Below are 15,230 nucleotides of genomic sequence, written 5' to 3'. Positions count from 1 at the left end.
ATTTTAAAGACTCAGAATAATTTCTCTTTTAAAATCATGATTTTTATATATAAATCTGCTACGTTATTGTGAAAAATTTAAGCAGTACAAAAGTGTATAAAGTAAAAAAGTCATCTTTCTCCTCAGACTCATCCAAGAGTTCAGAGGTAATAATCATTGTTTATAGTTTGATGTTTAAACTTTTAGACCTTTTTCTATACATTTACAAACTTTAAGTGGGCTAATACTATACAGTCTGAGCTTGAGTCTTTTCTTTTTTCTTTCTTTCTTTCTTTATTTTTATTTCAGGATATTATGAGGGTACAAACATTTTGGTTACATTTTATGGCTTTGCCTCACCCGAGCAAGGATTAGAGGCATCTCTTTCCCTTCTACAATGTTCACCGCGTCCATTAGTTGTGAGTTTACCCCCTCCCAACCCCCTAATCCCTGGAGAATGTTACTATCATGTGAGCACCATAGTGTTGATCAGTTAGTGCCAATTTGATGGCGAGTACATATGGAGCCTATTCTTCCATTCTTGTGATACCTCACTTCGGAGGGTGGGCTCAAGCTCTATCCAGGAAAATATAAGAGGTGCTAGATCACTGTCATTTCTTATAATTAAATAATATTCCATTGTATACATATACCAAATTTTAATAATCCACTCATGAATCGACAGGCACTTGGGTTGTTTCCACATCCTTGCAATAGTGAATTGTGCTGCCATAAACGTTCGGGTGCAGATGTCTTTTTTTTTTTTTTTAATTTCAGCTCATTATGGGGGTACAGAAGTTCAGGTTATATATATTGCCCATACCCCCCATCCCCCCGAGTCTGAGCTTCAAGCGTGTCCATTCCGTAGATAGTGCTCATCGCACTCATCACATAGGTATGCACCCATCTCCTCCCCCCACCCCTCCAGTCAGAATTTCAAGCGTGTCCATTCCCCAGACAGTGCGCATCGCACTCATCAAGTAGGTATACACCCATTCCTTCTCCCCAGCCCCCACCTCTGTCCAATACCCAATTGGTGTTATTCCCAAATGTGCACTTAGGTGATGATCAGGGAAACCAGTTTGCTGGTGAGTACATGTGGATGTCTTTATTATAGAATGCCTTTTGCTCTTTTGGGTAGATGCCTAATAGTGTTATTGCTGGATCGAATGGTATTTCTATTTTTAGCTCTTTAAGGTATCTCCAAATTCTTTTCCACAGAGATTGCAGTAATTTGCAGTCCCACCAGCAGTGTAAGAGTGTTCTTGTCTCTCCACATCCTTGCCAGCATTTATTGTTTTGGGATTTTTTGATGGAGGCCAGTCTCACTAGGGTTAGGTGATATCTCATTGTGGTTTTGATTTTCATTTCTCTAATAATTAGAGATGTTGAGCATTTTTTATGCTGGCCATTATTCTGTGTTCTTTTGAAAAGTTTCTGTTCATTTCCTTTGCCGATTTATTGATGGGATTGTTTGATTTTTTTTCTTGTTGATTTTTTTAAATTCTGGAGTCTTTTCATGTAACTATATACATATAATGTACATTCTTCCATATGAGGATGTATACTTCATTCCGAGAGGTGGTAGAGCACAGTAGTCAATGTCAGGGCTCTAAAGCCAGACTTGAGAATGGTGCTTGGTACATATTAAGCACTTCTGACAACCATTAGCTACCATAATGGTTATATAGTATTCGTCATAACTACAATGACATTTAGGTTTTTTCTAATTTTTTACAACCTAGAACAGTGATGCAGTAAATATCCTTGCACATTCATGCTTATTAATATATGTATTTATTTCTACAGAATAAATTTCTAGAAGTAGAATTTTGAATAGAATATTATTTATATTTACAATTTTGATTGGTTTTGTAAATTTCTTCCCAGAAAAGGCTGTATGTTCTATACAACCAAAAGCAGCATGTGAAAGTGTTTCCTCACCAGTGCTAGCTATTATGAATTTCTTAGTTTTTCTCAGTCAAGGTATTAATTATATACACAACTCTGACAGTTCCATAGTTTTTTCTCTGATCTCCGAGACCTAAATTTGTAGTACTACCATGATCCACTAGATGGGGCTAATTTTCTGAGCATCTGTATATATAAACGGCCTGACAAAGTTAACAAAGTATGATCACAGTCACATATCTCCCCAAAAGAGATTATTGTGTGTTTTACTGACTAAAAATTATTCCTTCTTTTGTAAAGGAATTTTTCCAAATATGGATTATATTGTAAAACTAAATATTGTGTAATTATTATTATTAATATTATTATTGTTTTAGGGACAAGGTCTGTGTTGCTCAGGCTGGAGACAGTAGCGCAATCATAGCTCACTGTAGCCTCAAACTCCTGGGCTCAAGTGATCCTCCTGACTTAGTCTGCCGAGTAGCTGGGGCTACAGGTGCACATAACCAGGCCCCCATGTGATTATTAATATAATATAGCATAGACATATAAATATCTAACTGCTACAGTGTGATAAATGTGTTATAATAGAAACCCTGGATTACTATCCTAAATTCTAAATAAATTTATTGCAACTTCATAATTTTTATGCATCTTTCAAGAGTAATACAAATATAAAATATGATAGTTTCTTTGATTTGTCTGTCAATACTTCTTTATACTCAAAGTTCCAAAGCATAGGTTAGGAGCTTTTATTCTTTGGTTATGTCAGATAAAATAAAAAATTTAAGGGCAAAACAGTTTTGTTTAAGAGCACATATTCTGTAACTAGAATGCCTGGATTCAAATCCAGACTCTGCTACTTTACTGGCTCTTTGATCTTGTTTATCTTTTCTTTATCTAGAAAATGTTTCCTCCTCTTTAAAATGGAAATAATAACAGTATCTATCTCTTAGGGTTATTATAAGGATTAGATGAGAGAATGTGTGTGTGTGTGTGTGTGTGTGTGTGTGTGTGTGTGTGTGAGACTCAGAATAGTACTCAATTTAAAATGTACTCAGTATTAATTATTGGCTGTTATTATTAATGCTATTAATTTATAAACTGAAAAATAACTTTTTTGGAGATATTCCCCAAGCATATATTATAAAGTGCTTTTCAATCAATGATTTTCTCCAGGACATACAAAATAATCTATTTAATTTCAAAGTGATTTTTCTTCTGGTATCTGAGACTTGAAATGGCATCTATGCATTGCTATGTGGTTTCTCAATATACAGCCAATGAAAAAGAGTGAATAGTTATTGTTCCCTCTAGAAATTGGTTAAACTGTACTTCGTACTTTCATTGAAATGATGGTATTATCTCTAGACTCGGAGCATCAGCACCATATGAAACTTGTTAGAAATGCAGATTCATGGGCCCCACCCCAGACCTAGTGATTTGGAACCCTGAAGATTGGGCTCAGCAATCTGTATTTCAGTAAGACTTCTTGGTAATTCTGATGCATGTTAAAGTTTGATAAACACTACTTTAGAAAATAATTAAGGACCTTCTCTTATGCTTGGTACATGCCAAGGACTACGAGGTATACAATGTGATTTTATTGGCATTACTCTGTTGAAACAAACTTCTACAAAGTCATTTTGTCTTCTTTAGAAATGATGAGGCTTTTAGTAATAATTTAACTTTTACACATTTAGAAAATTATTATTAAAGTTTTTAAAGTGCCTCTCATCTTTAGAAATGGAATTGTCTGACCTTGCTTGCATAGCTGTAAAGAAACTTTTATGCCAAAATTTAAAACACAGTTGATCCCTGAACAAGATGGAGATTGGGGACGATGACCCTCTATGCAGTTGAAAATCCAGGTATAACTTTTGACTCTCCAAAAACTTACCTACTAATAGCCTACTGTTGACTGGAGTAGCAGTAGACAGTTTTACTAAGAAAAAAAGAAGACTCAGATAAAATCAGAGAGAAAAGGGAGACATTAAAACTGATATTACAAAAATTCAAAGAATAATTAGAGACTGCTTCTAGCAACTACATTCCAATAAATTGGAAGACATTGAAGAAATGGATAAATTCCTAGACATATAAAACCTACCAAGATTGAACCAGGAAGAAATCTGAAATCTGAATAGACCTATAACAAGAAATGAGATAGAAGCAGTAATAAAAAGTCTCCTTTCAAAGAAAAGCCTAGACCCAATGGCTTTACTGCTAACTTCTACCAAATATTCAGAGAAGAACTAATACCAGTCCTACTCAAATTTTTCCAACAAATTGAGGGGGAGGGAATACTCCTAATCTCAATCTTTGAGGCCACTATCACTCTGATACTAAAACCAGACAAAGACACAACAAAAAAAGAAAACAGTAAGCCAATATCTTTGATGAACATAGATGCAAAAATCCTCAATAAAATACTAGTAAACTGAATTCAACAATACATGAAAAAGATTATTTATCATGATCAAGTGGGATTCATCCCAGGGATACAGGGATGATTTAACATATGCAAGTCAATCAGTGTGATACATCGTATCAACAGAGTGAAGGACAAAAACCATATGATCATTTTATTGATGCTGAAAAAAAGCATTTGATAAAATTCAACACCCTGTTATGATAAAAACTCTCAAAACATTGGTTATAGAAGGAATACCTCAATATGACAAAAGCCATATGTGACAGACCTGCAGCGAGTATCATACTGAACAGGGGAAAAACTGAAAGCTTTTCCTCTAAGATCTGGAAGAAGACAAAGATGCCCACTTCCGTAACTCTTATTCACATAGTACTGGAAGTTCTAGCTAGAGCTATCACACAAGGGAAGGAATTAAAGGGCATCCAAATTGGAAAGGAAGAAGTCACATTATCCTTGTTTGTAGACGATATAATCTTATATCTAGAGAAACCTAAAGATTTCACAAAAAAACTATTAGAACTGATAAATTCAGTATAGTTACAGGATGCAAAATCAACATACACTTTGGCTTCTTGGCCTAGAGGTATGATTCTCACTTTGAGTGTCATAATCAGCATACAAAAATCAGTAGCATTTCTATATACCAACAATGAATAATCTGAAAAAGAAACCAAGAAAGTAATCCCATTTACAATAGCTACAAATAAAATAAAATACCTAGGTATTCCTTAACTAAAGCAGTGATAAGTCTCTACAATGAAAATACAAAACATACATGAAGGAAATTGAAGAGGACACAGAAAAATGAAAGGATATTCCATGCTCATAGATTGGAAGAATCAATATTGTTATAATATCTTTAGTACCCAAAGCAATCTACAGATTCAATGCAATCTCCATCAAAATACCAATGAAATTCTTCACAGAAATAGAAAAAAATAATCCTAAAGTTTATATGGAACCACAAAAAAACCAGAATGGCCAAGGCCATCCTGAACAAAAAGCAAAACTGGAGGAATCACAGTACCTGATTTCAAATTATACCACAGTTATAGTAACTAGAGCAATATGGTTCTGGCATAAAAACAGACACATAGACCAATGGAACAAAATAGAGAACCCAGAAATAAATCCACACATCTATAGTGAACTTATCTCTAACAAAGTTGCCAAGAACGTACAGTGGAAAAAAGTCTCTTCAATAAATGGTGCTGGGTAAACTGGATATCCATATGCAGAAGAATGAAAGTAGACCCCTATCTCTTGCCATATATAAAAATCAAATCAAAATGGATTAAAGACTTATATCTAAGTCTTGAAACTAAGAAACTACTAAAAGAAAACTTGGGGCTACACTCTAGGATTTTGGTCTAGGGCATTGATTTCTTGAGTAATACACCAAAAGCATAGGCAACCAAAGCAAAATTGGACAAACGGGATCTCAGTAAGCTAAAAAGCTCTGCATAACAAAGGAAATAACCAACAAAGTGAAGTGGTAACCCACAGAATGAGAGAATACATTTTCAAACTACCCATCTGACAAGAGATTAATAACTAGAATATATAAGGAGCTCAAACAACTCACTAGGAAAAAATCAAATAATCTGATCTAAAAATGGGCAAAAGATCTGAGTGACATTTCTCAGAAGAATACATGCAACTGGCCAACAGGTGTATGAAAAAATGCTTAACATCATTAGTCATCAGAGAAGTGCTAATCAAAACTACAGTGAGATATCATCTCAACCCAGTTAAAATGGCTTTTATCAAAAAGGCAATAATGAATGCTGATGAAGATGTGGAGAAAGGGAAACCCTTGTACATTGTTGGTGGGAATATAAATTAGTGCAGCCACTTTGGAGAACAGTATGGAGGGTCCTCAAAAAACTAAAAATAGAACTATCATGTGACTTAGCAGTTCCACTGCTAGATGTATATCCAAAAGAAAGGAAATCAGTGTATTGTAAAGATATTTGCACTCTCGTGTTTATTGCAGCACTATTCACAATAGCTGAGATGTGGAATCAACCTAAGTGTCCATCAGTGGATGAATGGAAAAAAATTGTGGTACATATACACATGGAATGTTATTCAGCCATAAAAAAGAATGAAATCTTGTCATTTACAACAATATGGATGGAACTAGAGAACATTATTTTAAGTTCTTAAGCCAAGCACTGGAAAACAAATCTCACATGTTCTCACTCATATGTGGGAGCTAAATATTCAAACAATTGATCTCATGGAGACAGAGAGTAGAATGATTGTTATCAGAGGCTGGGAAGAGTAGCAGGGTGCAAAAATATAGTTAGATAGAATGAACAATATTTGTTAGCACAACAAGGGTGAGTGTAGTCAACAATGAGTTATGGTATTCTTTAAAATAACTAAAAACATGTAATTGGAATATTGCTAACACAAAGAAATGATAAATGCTTGAGGTGATAGATACTCCAATTACCCTGATTTGATTATTACCCATTATATACCTGTATCAAAACATTGCATGTACCCTATAAATATATGTAACTATTATGTACCCGTAATAATAAAAAATTCAAGATTAAAAAAAAAATCTCTAGCCTATAAGCCCTGAGTCAAGAGAACATCATTTGATGCCAGAGAATAAAAGTGTCAGATGAACTTTCTTATAGTGAGCACAGAGATGGTTGTGGTGGTGCTCAGCCCCTTGGTCATCTCCGTTACTCCGCTGGCTGGCAACAGCCAAGAGTATTATAAAGCAATGGTGTCCTTTCTGCAGTAGCCCCAGTCTTTTGTAATAGTCCATACCCATTTCTTCTTTCCTACCTGAGAAGGGAAAAAGAATTTATAGTATACATTTTTTGTGCACTTGTCTTATTAGAATATAAATTGGTTAAAGGAAAATATCTTATTTTTTCTGTAATTCCCATGTTGCCTGATAAAGTGCTTTGCTAATATGGTATTTCCTTTGTAAAATCCTCCTGAACACTTTTTATACATCCGGTTACCATAGCACTTAATATATATTAATACTTCATAGTTACAGCACTTATGTTGCATTGAAACTTTTTGGTTTTGCACACCTAATAGATTATAATCTAAGCCCTTGGAGGATAGGGTGGGAACGATCTTGTTCATTTTGATATCCCCAGCACCTATTACAGTATCTGGCACATAGTAGATATTCAGTAAATTTGTATGGAATAAATGAATGTAGAACTGCGATCACATCAAATGCTCAGAATTTGAGGTTCTCTCCACAATTACCCTCATTTTATTATTGTGTCCTTTTCCTTCTTCCTCAGTCTCCTTGTTGTTGATCCTACTTCATTAGACCCTTCTGCTTGTGCCTCCAGTTTGATACAGTTCGCTTCCTTCTATGATCTTACCCTCTCCTGTGATACTGAATCTAAGGATAGATTTGGTAACAGACAGTTATGGCTTACCTTTCCTTAGGACTGCCCACATCTGTACATTGCCTTTTATGGGCAGCTCAGATATTAATACTCCACAGAGAAATCACAAAATGGAGCAAGCAGTTCACTACTGTCCTGACCATTCTTCTTCATATCAGTAATACTGGAGGAAGGTTTATGAAGAAGCTTGGGGATCTAGTGAGATACTTGGGAGCTCTGTCCCATCTAATCCAGCTGGCCAGTTATGCAGTTGCAGACATTGACCAGATATGTTTTCCAGCTCAATCTGTTGGCAACTAGGAGAATGGATTTGAGGGGAGCAGCAGGGAGGAGTCTCTCAGGTGACTGACTTGAGTGATAAGTGGGTGGTGAGGATATCCAAATGTAATAGAGAATAAAGAGGGGTACAAATTTTGAAGGGGAAAACTAATGAGTTTAATTATGGATATACTGAATTTTAGGATGTTCTAAAGAACTTCTAAATGAATATATGTAGTAAGCATTTGGACGAAAGAATCTGAAAATCAGGGAATAGGTTAAATTTGAGAGTTCTTAAAGCGTAAGAATCAGTGAGATTGCCATTGATATAATATAGCATTAGAAGTCCATTAAGAGCAGAACTCGGTATTTAAATGAAGAAGGGAGTGGACCTATGAAGAGAAGACAGAGAAAGAATGATCTGAGAGTGAGAAAACCTAGAGAGCCTCCTCTCTACCCCTAAACAAAGCAAAAACAAAACATAAAGGAAAACAAAGAAAATTGAAAGGATGTATCAATAGTGTCAAATATTTCAGAGTAAGGTAACTACACACTACCCTTTGGATTTGATAGTTAAGGAGTCATATAATCTTAATGAGAACAATTTTGTTGGAATAGGAGGAAAAGCCTCATTGCAGTGTCTTGAGGTCTAAAAGCAAGATGAGAGACTGGAAACAGCATGTGTAGGGAATTCTCTTAAGTTTCTAAGAAGAAAGATAAGGTGGTAGTTAAATCCTTGTAAAGCCTAGGAGCCAGGCCTTCCTCCTAATCCGTTAATGCCTGACCAGTCTCATAAGAGTGGAATTTCTCAGGCAGCCAAAACAAGGAACTAGGACTTTCTTAGAAACCTAGGCCATGGAAGGTACAGGAGATTGTAGCTTTTCTGCCACTTCATGTGTATTATGTAATATTTAAATGCACATCTCCCTCCTATCAGGGTATCCCAGATCATGTGTGCTACAAGCTCTAACTCTTTCTCTTTGTTTCCCACTGAAAAAACATTGCAGTAAGGTAAGTGAATGGTGACATTGTTACGGGACTAATCTTAATCCTGTGTATAGTGTATTTTAAAAAAACAATCATTCAAAGTTTGTTATTAATAACAAATTACCTCATGCTTTTTCTTTACAACTAATTGTGTTGCATACGCTCTGAGACCATTTTTGGTAATTTGAACTAAGTAGTAGCTCAGTAAAGTTGTTAATGCATCCAGAGCTTTCTCTGAGTAGACCCAATGTTTCTCATTGGTGCTGGGTATACCCTTGCTAGCAACTCAGGACCACTAGGTATTTACTGTCCTTAGACAGTAGCTTTAGCTTTCAGCTTTTTGCTACCAGTAATATTTTGGGGTCCTTGACATAAGATTTTCTCAGTATCAAGGCGGTCAGTGAATTTGAGAAAACTATTTTCAGACTAGAAGTCAGAAAAACTGTCTGCTGACCCAGGTCTCTGACTTTGCCATCAACTTTGTGTATTCGTAACTCACTCACCACCCAGGCAAGTATGTGCACAGATGAAGGTCCATGGCTTCTTGCTTCCTGCAGTAATTAGGGACTCCATCCCCACTATCTTCATCCATATCCCAACTTTACTGATGCTATATCCAGAGCTTGTAAAAACTCTATACCTTGTAAGAGGATACATAGAACACAGACTGACCTTTAGAGTTTTAGCCTCTGGGCTCCATCTGTTGGCTCTTGCATTTTCTTGGAACTCTCACTCCTAAAGTCTTTCTAGATGCCAGCTCCTAATCTGGAACTACCTTAGGAATCTCCAGTCTGTTATTCTCCATCCTTGCTCAGTATCATCTTAATAAGCTTCTTTATTTTCTCTAGAAGCTAAGAATTGACTGACTAGGGTGAAGAAATCAAAGAATGGAGCAAGCACAAATTTATTCTGCTTTTTCTACCTGGGATCCTAGGTACACAGGGCTGCAGCCATCTTGCTATCCAGGAGAATAGCCATGTGCCTTCAAAGCTGTTTTTGTTACAATGAAATCCTGTTGTCATAAAATAATCATGATCCACCCCTACTAATGGTTTTTTTGTGAGGCTAAGATGTCAAGAGTCCATCCATCTTTCTGGGCCTTGGATTTTTGTTCCTTTAGACATATTTTCCATGTTTATTAGACTCAACATGTTTAAAACTGTTATAAGCAGCTGCTTCTTCAACCTTCTCCCCTTTTCAGTTAATACCACTATCTTCTTAGATGTCCAAGCCAGAAACCTGGGAATCCTACTTTACTCCTCTCTCTTTAACTCTCACCGAAATCCATTCACTTTGATTCTTAAATATCTTCAAAAAAACCACTACCTTCTGTCCTAATTAGCACCACTCTACTCCAGGCTACTTTCTTCATCTTTCACCCAGATTACTGTGGCAACTTTCTAACTGGTCTTATAGCCTCCAATCTTACTTCTCTTTTATTGTCCAGACCTGAAATATTTTTCAAAAATGCGAACTGATCATTTCATTCCCCTGCTTAAAATTCTTTAGTAATTGTCCTTAGGAGAAAGCCCAAACTCTTCAACATGGATCTTAGAAGGTATTTCATAATCTGCCTCATCTTTATGCCACTTTCTCAATTCATATTCTGTGTCTCAGCCATATCACTCTTTCAGTTTCTTGTGCTACCATATTCATCTTCACATCCAGACTTTTTCCTGGTAATGAATGCTTTGACATTGGCAGTTTCTGTATTTTGACCAAATGGCTTTTATTCATTCTTTATGATGCATCTTAAACATTACTTCTTTAGCAAAATTTTCTCTGCATCGCTGAACTAGATTAGTTAGTTGCCCTTGTTGTGTGCTCCTGTAGCATCCTTTATTTTTCATATGATAGCACTTCGTACCTTTTAATTATATTTACTTGGCTTGGAGTGTTTTTGTTTTTTTTTTTTTTTGGAGACAAGGTCTCGATCTTTTGCCCAGGCATCATTATAGCTCACTACAGTCTCAAATTCCTGGGCCCAAGTGATCCTCCTGCCTCAGCCTCCCGAGTAGCTGGGACTACAGACGTGTACCACCATGCCCAGCTAATTTTTGTATTTTTTGTAGAGATGGGGTCTCGCTCTTGCTTAGGCTGGTCTCGAACTTCTGGCCTCAAGTGATCCTCCTGCTTTGGTATAATTACTTGTTAAGTCCCTAGACCATAAACTCTGTGAGAGAAGTTACTCTGCTATCTTACTTGTCATTGTGAGCTGTTCAAAGATGGAATGGATTTTCTTGGGAACTTATGTTTCTTGTCACCAGTAGTATTCATGTGTAGATTGAATAGTTCCAAGTTGAGAGTGGAAAGCCTTTAAGTCTTTTCCAAACAGGAGATTGTTTTTTGAATATTCAAGGCACTTGTATATATCTGCTTTAAAAGACTCTATAAGTCAATGTAAAATAATTTTACCTAATTGGAAATATTGAATATTCAATGACTAATATAGCAAACCTAGGAGATATTTCTAATTTAGAGCACTATGTCTGGAATTGTTGAAATTAATGTTATATTTTGTATCTCTTACAGGTGAAATGAATCAGAAATACAAGGAGCTAAAAAAAAGGGAAGAAAATATGGACAGTAAGTGATATTCTTATAGATAAAGGTATTATATTCTCAGATTGCTATTCATTTATATGAAATCAGAGATCTCATTTTGGGGAAATATAATGGCTAATAAGTGCAGAAATGTGGACATTCAAAGCATTTTGCCTTGAAGAATAACTAAATTTCTACTATAAGGATGAGTAGAGAATTCTAAAGAGGTATATGTATATGTATGTATAAGTATTTGCATGTTGGAGATAGATTCTAAAGCTAGTACTTATATTCATAGTCTGTATAGAGAGAACCTGTGGACTACTTATTGATTGAACATTGAGTGTTCTCTTTTACATGCTTCACTTTGTTCACCTTTAATATCTTTCACTTTTAATTTTTCATAATACTTATTATTTATTAGCCCTCACCTCAGATTTTGTTACTACCACCAACTGTAATGTTAGTAGCCTTCTGTTAGTTTTTTATTCACTTTAAAAAAAAAATCTCAGCTTTACTTTATAAATGGATCATCATTTAAACTTGTACATTTATAAATTTTTAGAAATTGACACATATTATCTATTACTGGTTTCCTTTTAAGTAATCATTTTGCTAAAATCTGAAGTTTTATAGATCTGAAATTAATTATTGCCTTCATAGAGGTATGCTATAAAACGGTAATTGTCAACTCTGATTTCACAGTATACCAAGATTTCTTTAGAATCTCAGCAAATACCAGAAATTATCTCAAAATTAATTCTTTGTTTTGTTTTTTGAGGCAGTCTTACTCTGTCACCTGGGCTAGAGTGCAGTGGCATCATCATAGTGTCAGGTCCTGCCTATTGGTGGACTGGTGTCCTGGTTCTTTGGCTCCTTGCTTGGAAAATTCACAAGCAGGGCGAGTATGATGGAGTAACCACAGCCAGGAAGCAATTCCACACAAACAGCTTTTATTGCAGAAAAGAAGGGAGCTATACAAAGTGAGAATATGTTCCAGAGAGTAACGTGGGTCAGTCTCCATGAGTAGAGAAAGATGTTGAGGACTCCCAGGTGGTTTCCTTTTATTGGCCTAGTCTGGGGAAGGGCTTATGGGAGCTGTGGGATGTTACCAGATGATTGATATACATGATTGGCAGGTGTTCTTATAACAAAGTTGCAGCTCCACAGGTGTGTATGCCTCAAAACCTCAAGTTCCTGCTCTTTGCGGTTAGCTACTGCGTTTTCCTGCAGTCTCTCCCCACCCCCTCCTCCTCCACCTCTAGGAACAACCTTCCTGGTCTGTATCTGCCACCTTTAGATTCGGTTCCTGCCTAGCAATAGTACACTGCATCCTCAAACTTCTGGGCTAAAGTGATCCTCCTGCCTCAGCCTCCCAAGTAGCTGGGACTACTGGCACACACCCGCACACCCAGCTAATTTTTCTACTTTTTGTAGAGATGGAGTCTCAGTCTTGCTAAGGCTGGTTGCAAACTCATGGCCTCAAGCAATCCTCCCACCTCAGCCTCCCAGAGTGCTAGGATTACAGGTGTGAGCCACTGTGCCTGGCCATTGTTTTCTTTTTTTAACAAAAGTGGTTTTGATAAAGGAGAGAGTGTAAAATTAAGGAATGATATGACTCCATAATATTGGAAATCATTAGATACTACGTAGTATGGTATCTGGCACTTAGGTGGCACTTAATAAATGTTCATTTAATGAATGTTTACTAAATGAATTAAAGAAATTCCTATGCTATAGAATCTTAGAATTGGAGGTTACCTATCCTAGATTTCTTCCTGTGTCTTAATTATGGCTTGTTTTCCTAACAAAATACTTCTGAAAGAGAGTATTCATGTATGCCTTTGTATGTGTAAAAATCTCATTTGACTACATAATATATGATCAATGCATTGTAGAATCAGGGTAATCACACTTGAAACCTGAATTTAAGATGTTCAAGTAGGACATTAAAGGAAATTCAGTTTTTGAAAAAAATGTTGATTGTGGTCTTCTCCCCACCATATTCAGATTAAAAAATGTTTTCTTGAAGACTGTTTCAATTAAAAAATATATTTCATAAGTAAGAAAAAATGTAGTGGAATTCCATTACAGAAGGCAAACCATTGATGTTTATTTCATGCTAACAGTAAAATTATTTTTAACTGAAAGGTTTTATTTTTTTTCAGCAGTTCCATAGAAATACGTGAAGACTATAAATAGGAGCAATTATGTACCAGTTCTATATTAGACAAGTAAAAGGATCACCTAGAATATTTATTTATAATCTGAATATATTTATTTAGTTGAGATTAATCTAGTATTATAAGTAAAATATTCATTTTCAGATAAAATAGGTATTTAGTAATATTAATCTCAGAAATAAAGTTAGTGGCCAATTATAGATGTATCAAGGAGATCCTATGTAAAAACAGATTTTTTCTCATCTCCATATTATCAGCTGTTTCTTTTAAGCCTATATTTATAACTTTCTAATTTATTTATATCAAGGTTATAGCAATTAGGCTTTCAAAATTTGACAGTATGTGGAAATGTTCTTATTGAGTAATTACCCTTGGGTTAATAAAAAATTAAACAGTGGTAGTTTAAAATTTATATTTGCTTTGAATTTCTAAAAAGTACTCTTAAGACCTACAAATCAGAATTTATATAGTGTTGACTATATCAACAGTAGCCTCTCTTGTCATGTTTTTCAATTGGCAGCTTTTATTGAGACTTTTGAGGAAACTAAGAATCAGGAACTGGAACGGAAGGCACAGATAGAAGCCAGTATTGTTTCACTTTTGGAGCACTGTAGTCGTGTAAGTACCATGTGCCTGTAATGGTGTCATTATTTTTTCTGTGATTAACGTTTCAGATACAACTCAAAAAATATGGCATGGCTCACTACCATGTCTGCTCATTTAAACTGTTTCCTTTAAATTTCCTTGCTTGCTATTTTGTTTCTTTGAGCTATTAATTTTTATCTCCTATTAGAAGGTCAGCTAGAATGTTGATTCTAGTCCAGTGAGACTTCTTCCAACCTCTGACTTCCAGGATTGTAAGATAACAAAGTGTCATTGTCTTAAATCATTAAAGTTTGGGATAATTTGTTACAGCAGTTATAAAAATTGAACACCAGATCTCAAAGATGAAAGGACACTCTGGAAAAAAAAAAAAAAGGTCAGCTAGGCAGGATGACAGAGGAAAAGGATGATATATATATAATATCCATATTCACCAATAAATGAGACACTAATTCAGAGCCATTTTTAAGATTTTCTTCCATAGTTAATCTATCTGAACTTGTAAAAAGTAACATTTGCATAGATAATTTCAAAACTTAGACATATTGGAAAATGTTAATGTATTTTAAACTATAATTTGTATTATAAATGAAGGGATTCTTTTTTATAGTTGTACCTAATGAGCATCTTGAATTATCAAAAACTGTTTATTGAGCATCTGCTATGTGTGACACCACAGGAGGAAAAATGCATCATCCCGTTCCAGTATTCTTCGTGTTTTAAGGCTCTAACCAGTTCCTAAAATAATATTGTTGAATTTTTTCTACAGTGAAATAAATCCAATGAAAACACTCTGAATTTATAGTCTCTTCTTATTGATGAAACTTGACTTTGAATCTCACTGTATTCTTCTATAAACATCTAATCCTTTAACAGTATTTTCCAAGGGTTTTATTGAAGAGTTAAATTAATAGATTTTTTTCTATTTTTATT

General features: G+C 35.2%; 1 protein-coding gene across 2 annotated transcripts in view; it reads left to right on the top strand.

Moving 5' to 3' along the window:
- Nucleotides 1–15,230, top strand: part of IFT74 (intraflagellar transport 74) — a 78,332-nt gene that overhangs the window by 49,784 nt on the left and 13,318 nt on the right. For both annotated transcript variants that reach the window (XM_045563795.1, XM_045563796.1), the window contains 2 exons: nucleotides 11,500–11,553; nucleotides 14,215–14,312. In XM_045563795.1, the coding sequence (XP_045419751.1) occupies nucleotides 11,500–11,553; nucleotides 14,215–14,312 (152 nt within the window). The remainder of the gene's footprint in view (nucleotides 1–11,499; nucleotides 11,554–14,214; nucleotides 14,313–15,230) is intronic.

This window comes from Lemur catta, chromosome 10 (assembly GCF_020740605.2).
Source record: "Lemur catta isolate mLemCat1 chromosome 10, mLemCat1.pri, whole genome shotgun sequence".
Classification (NCBI taxonomy): domain Eukaryota; kingdom Metazoa; phylum Chordata; class Mammalia; order Primates; family Lemuridae; genus Lemur; species Lemur catta.
Note: the sequence above shows the minus strand (reverse complement) of the source record. Positions and strands in the feature narration are given on the sequence as shown.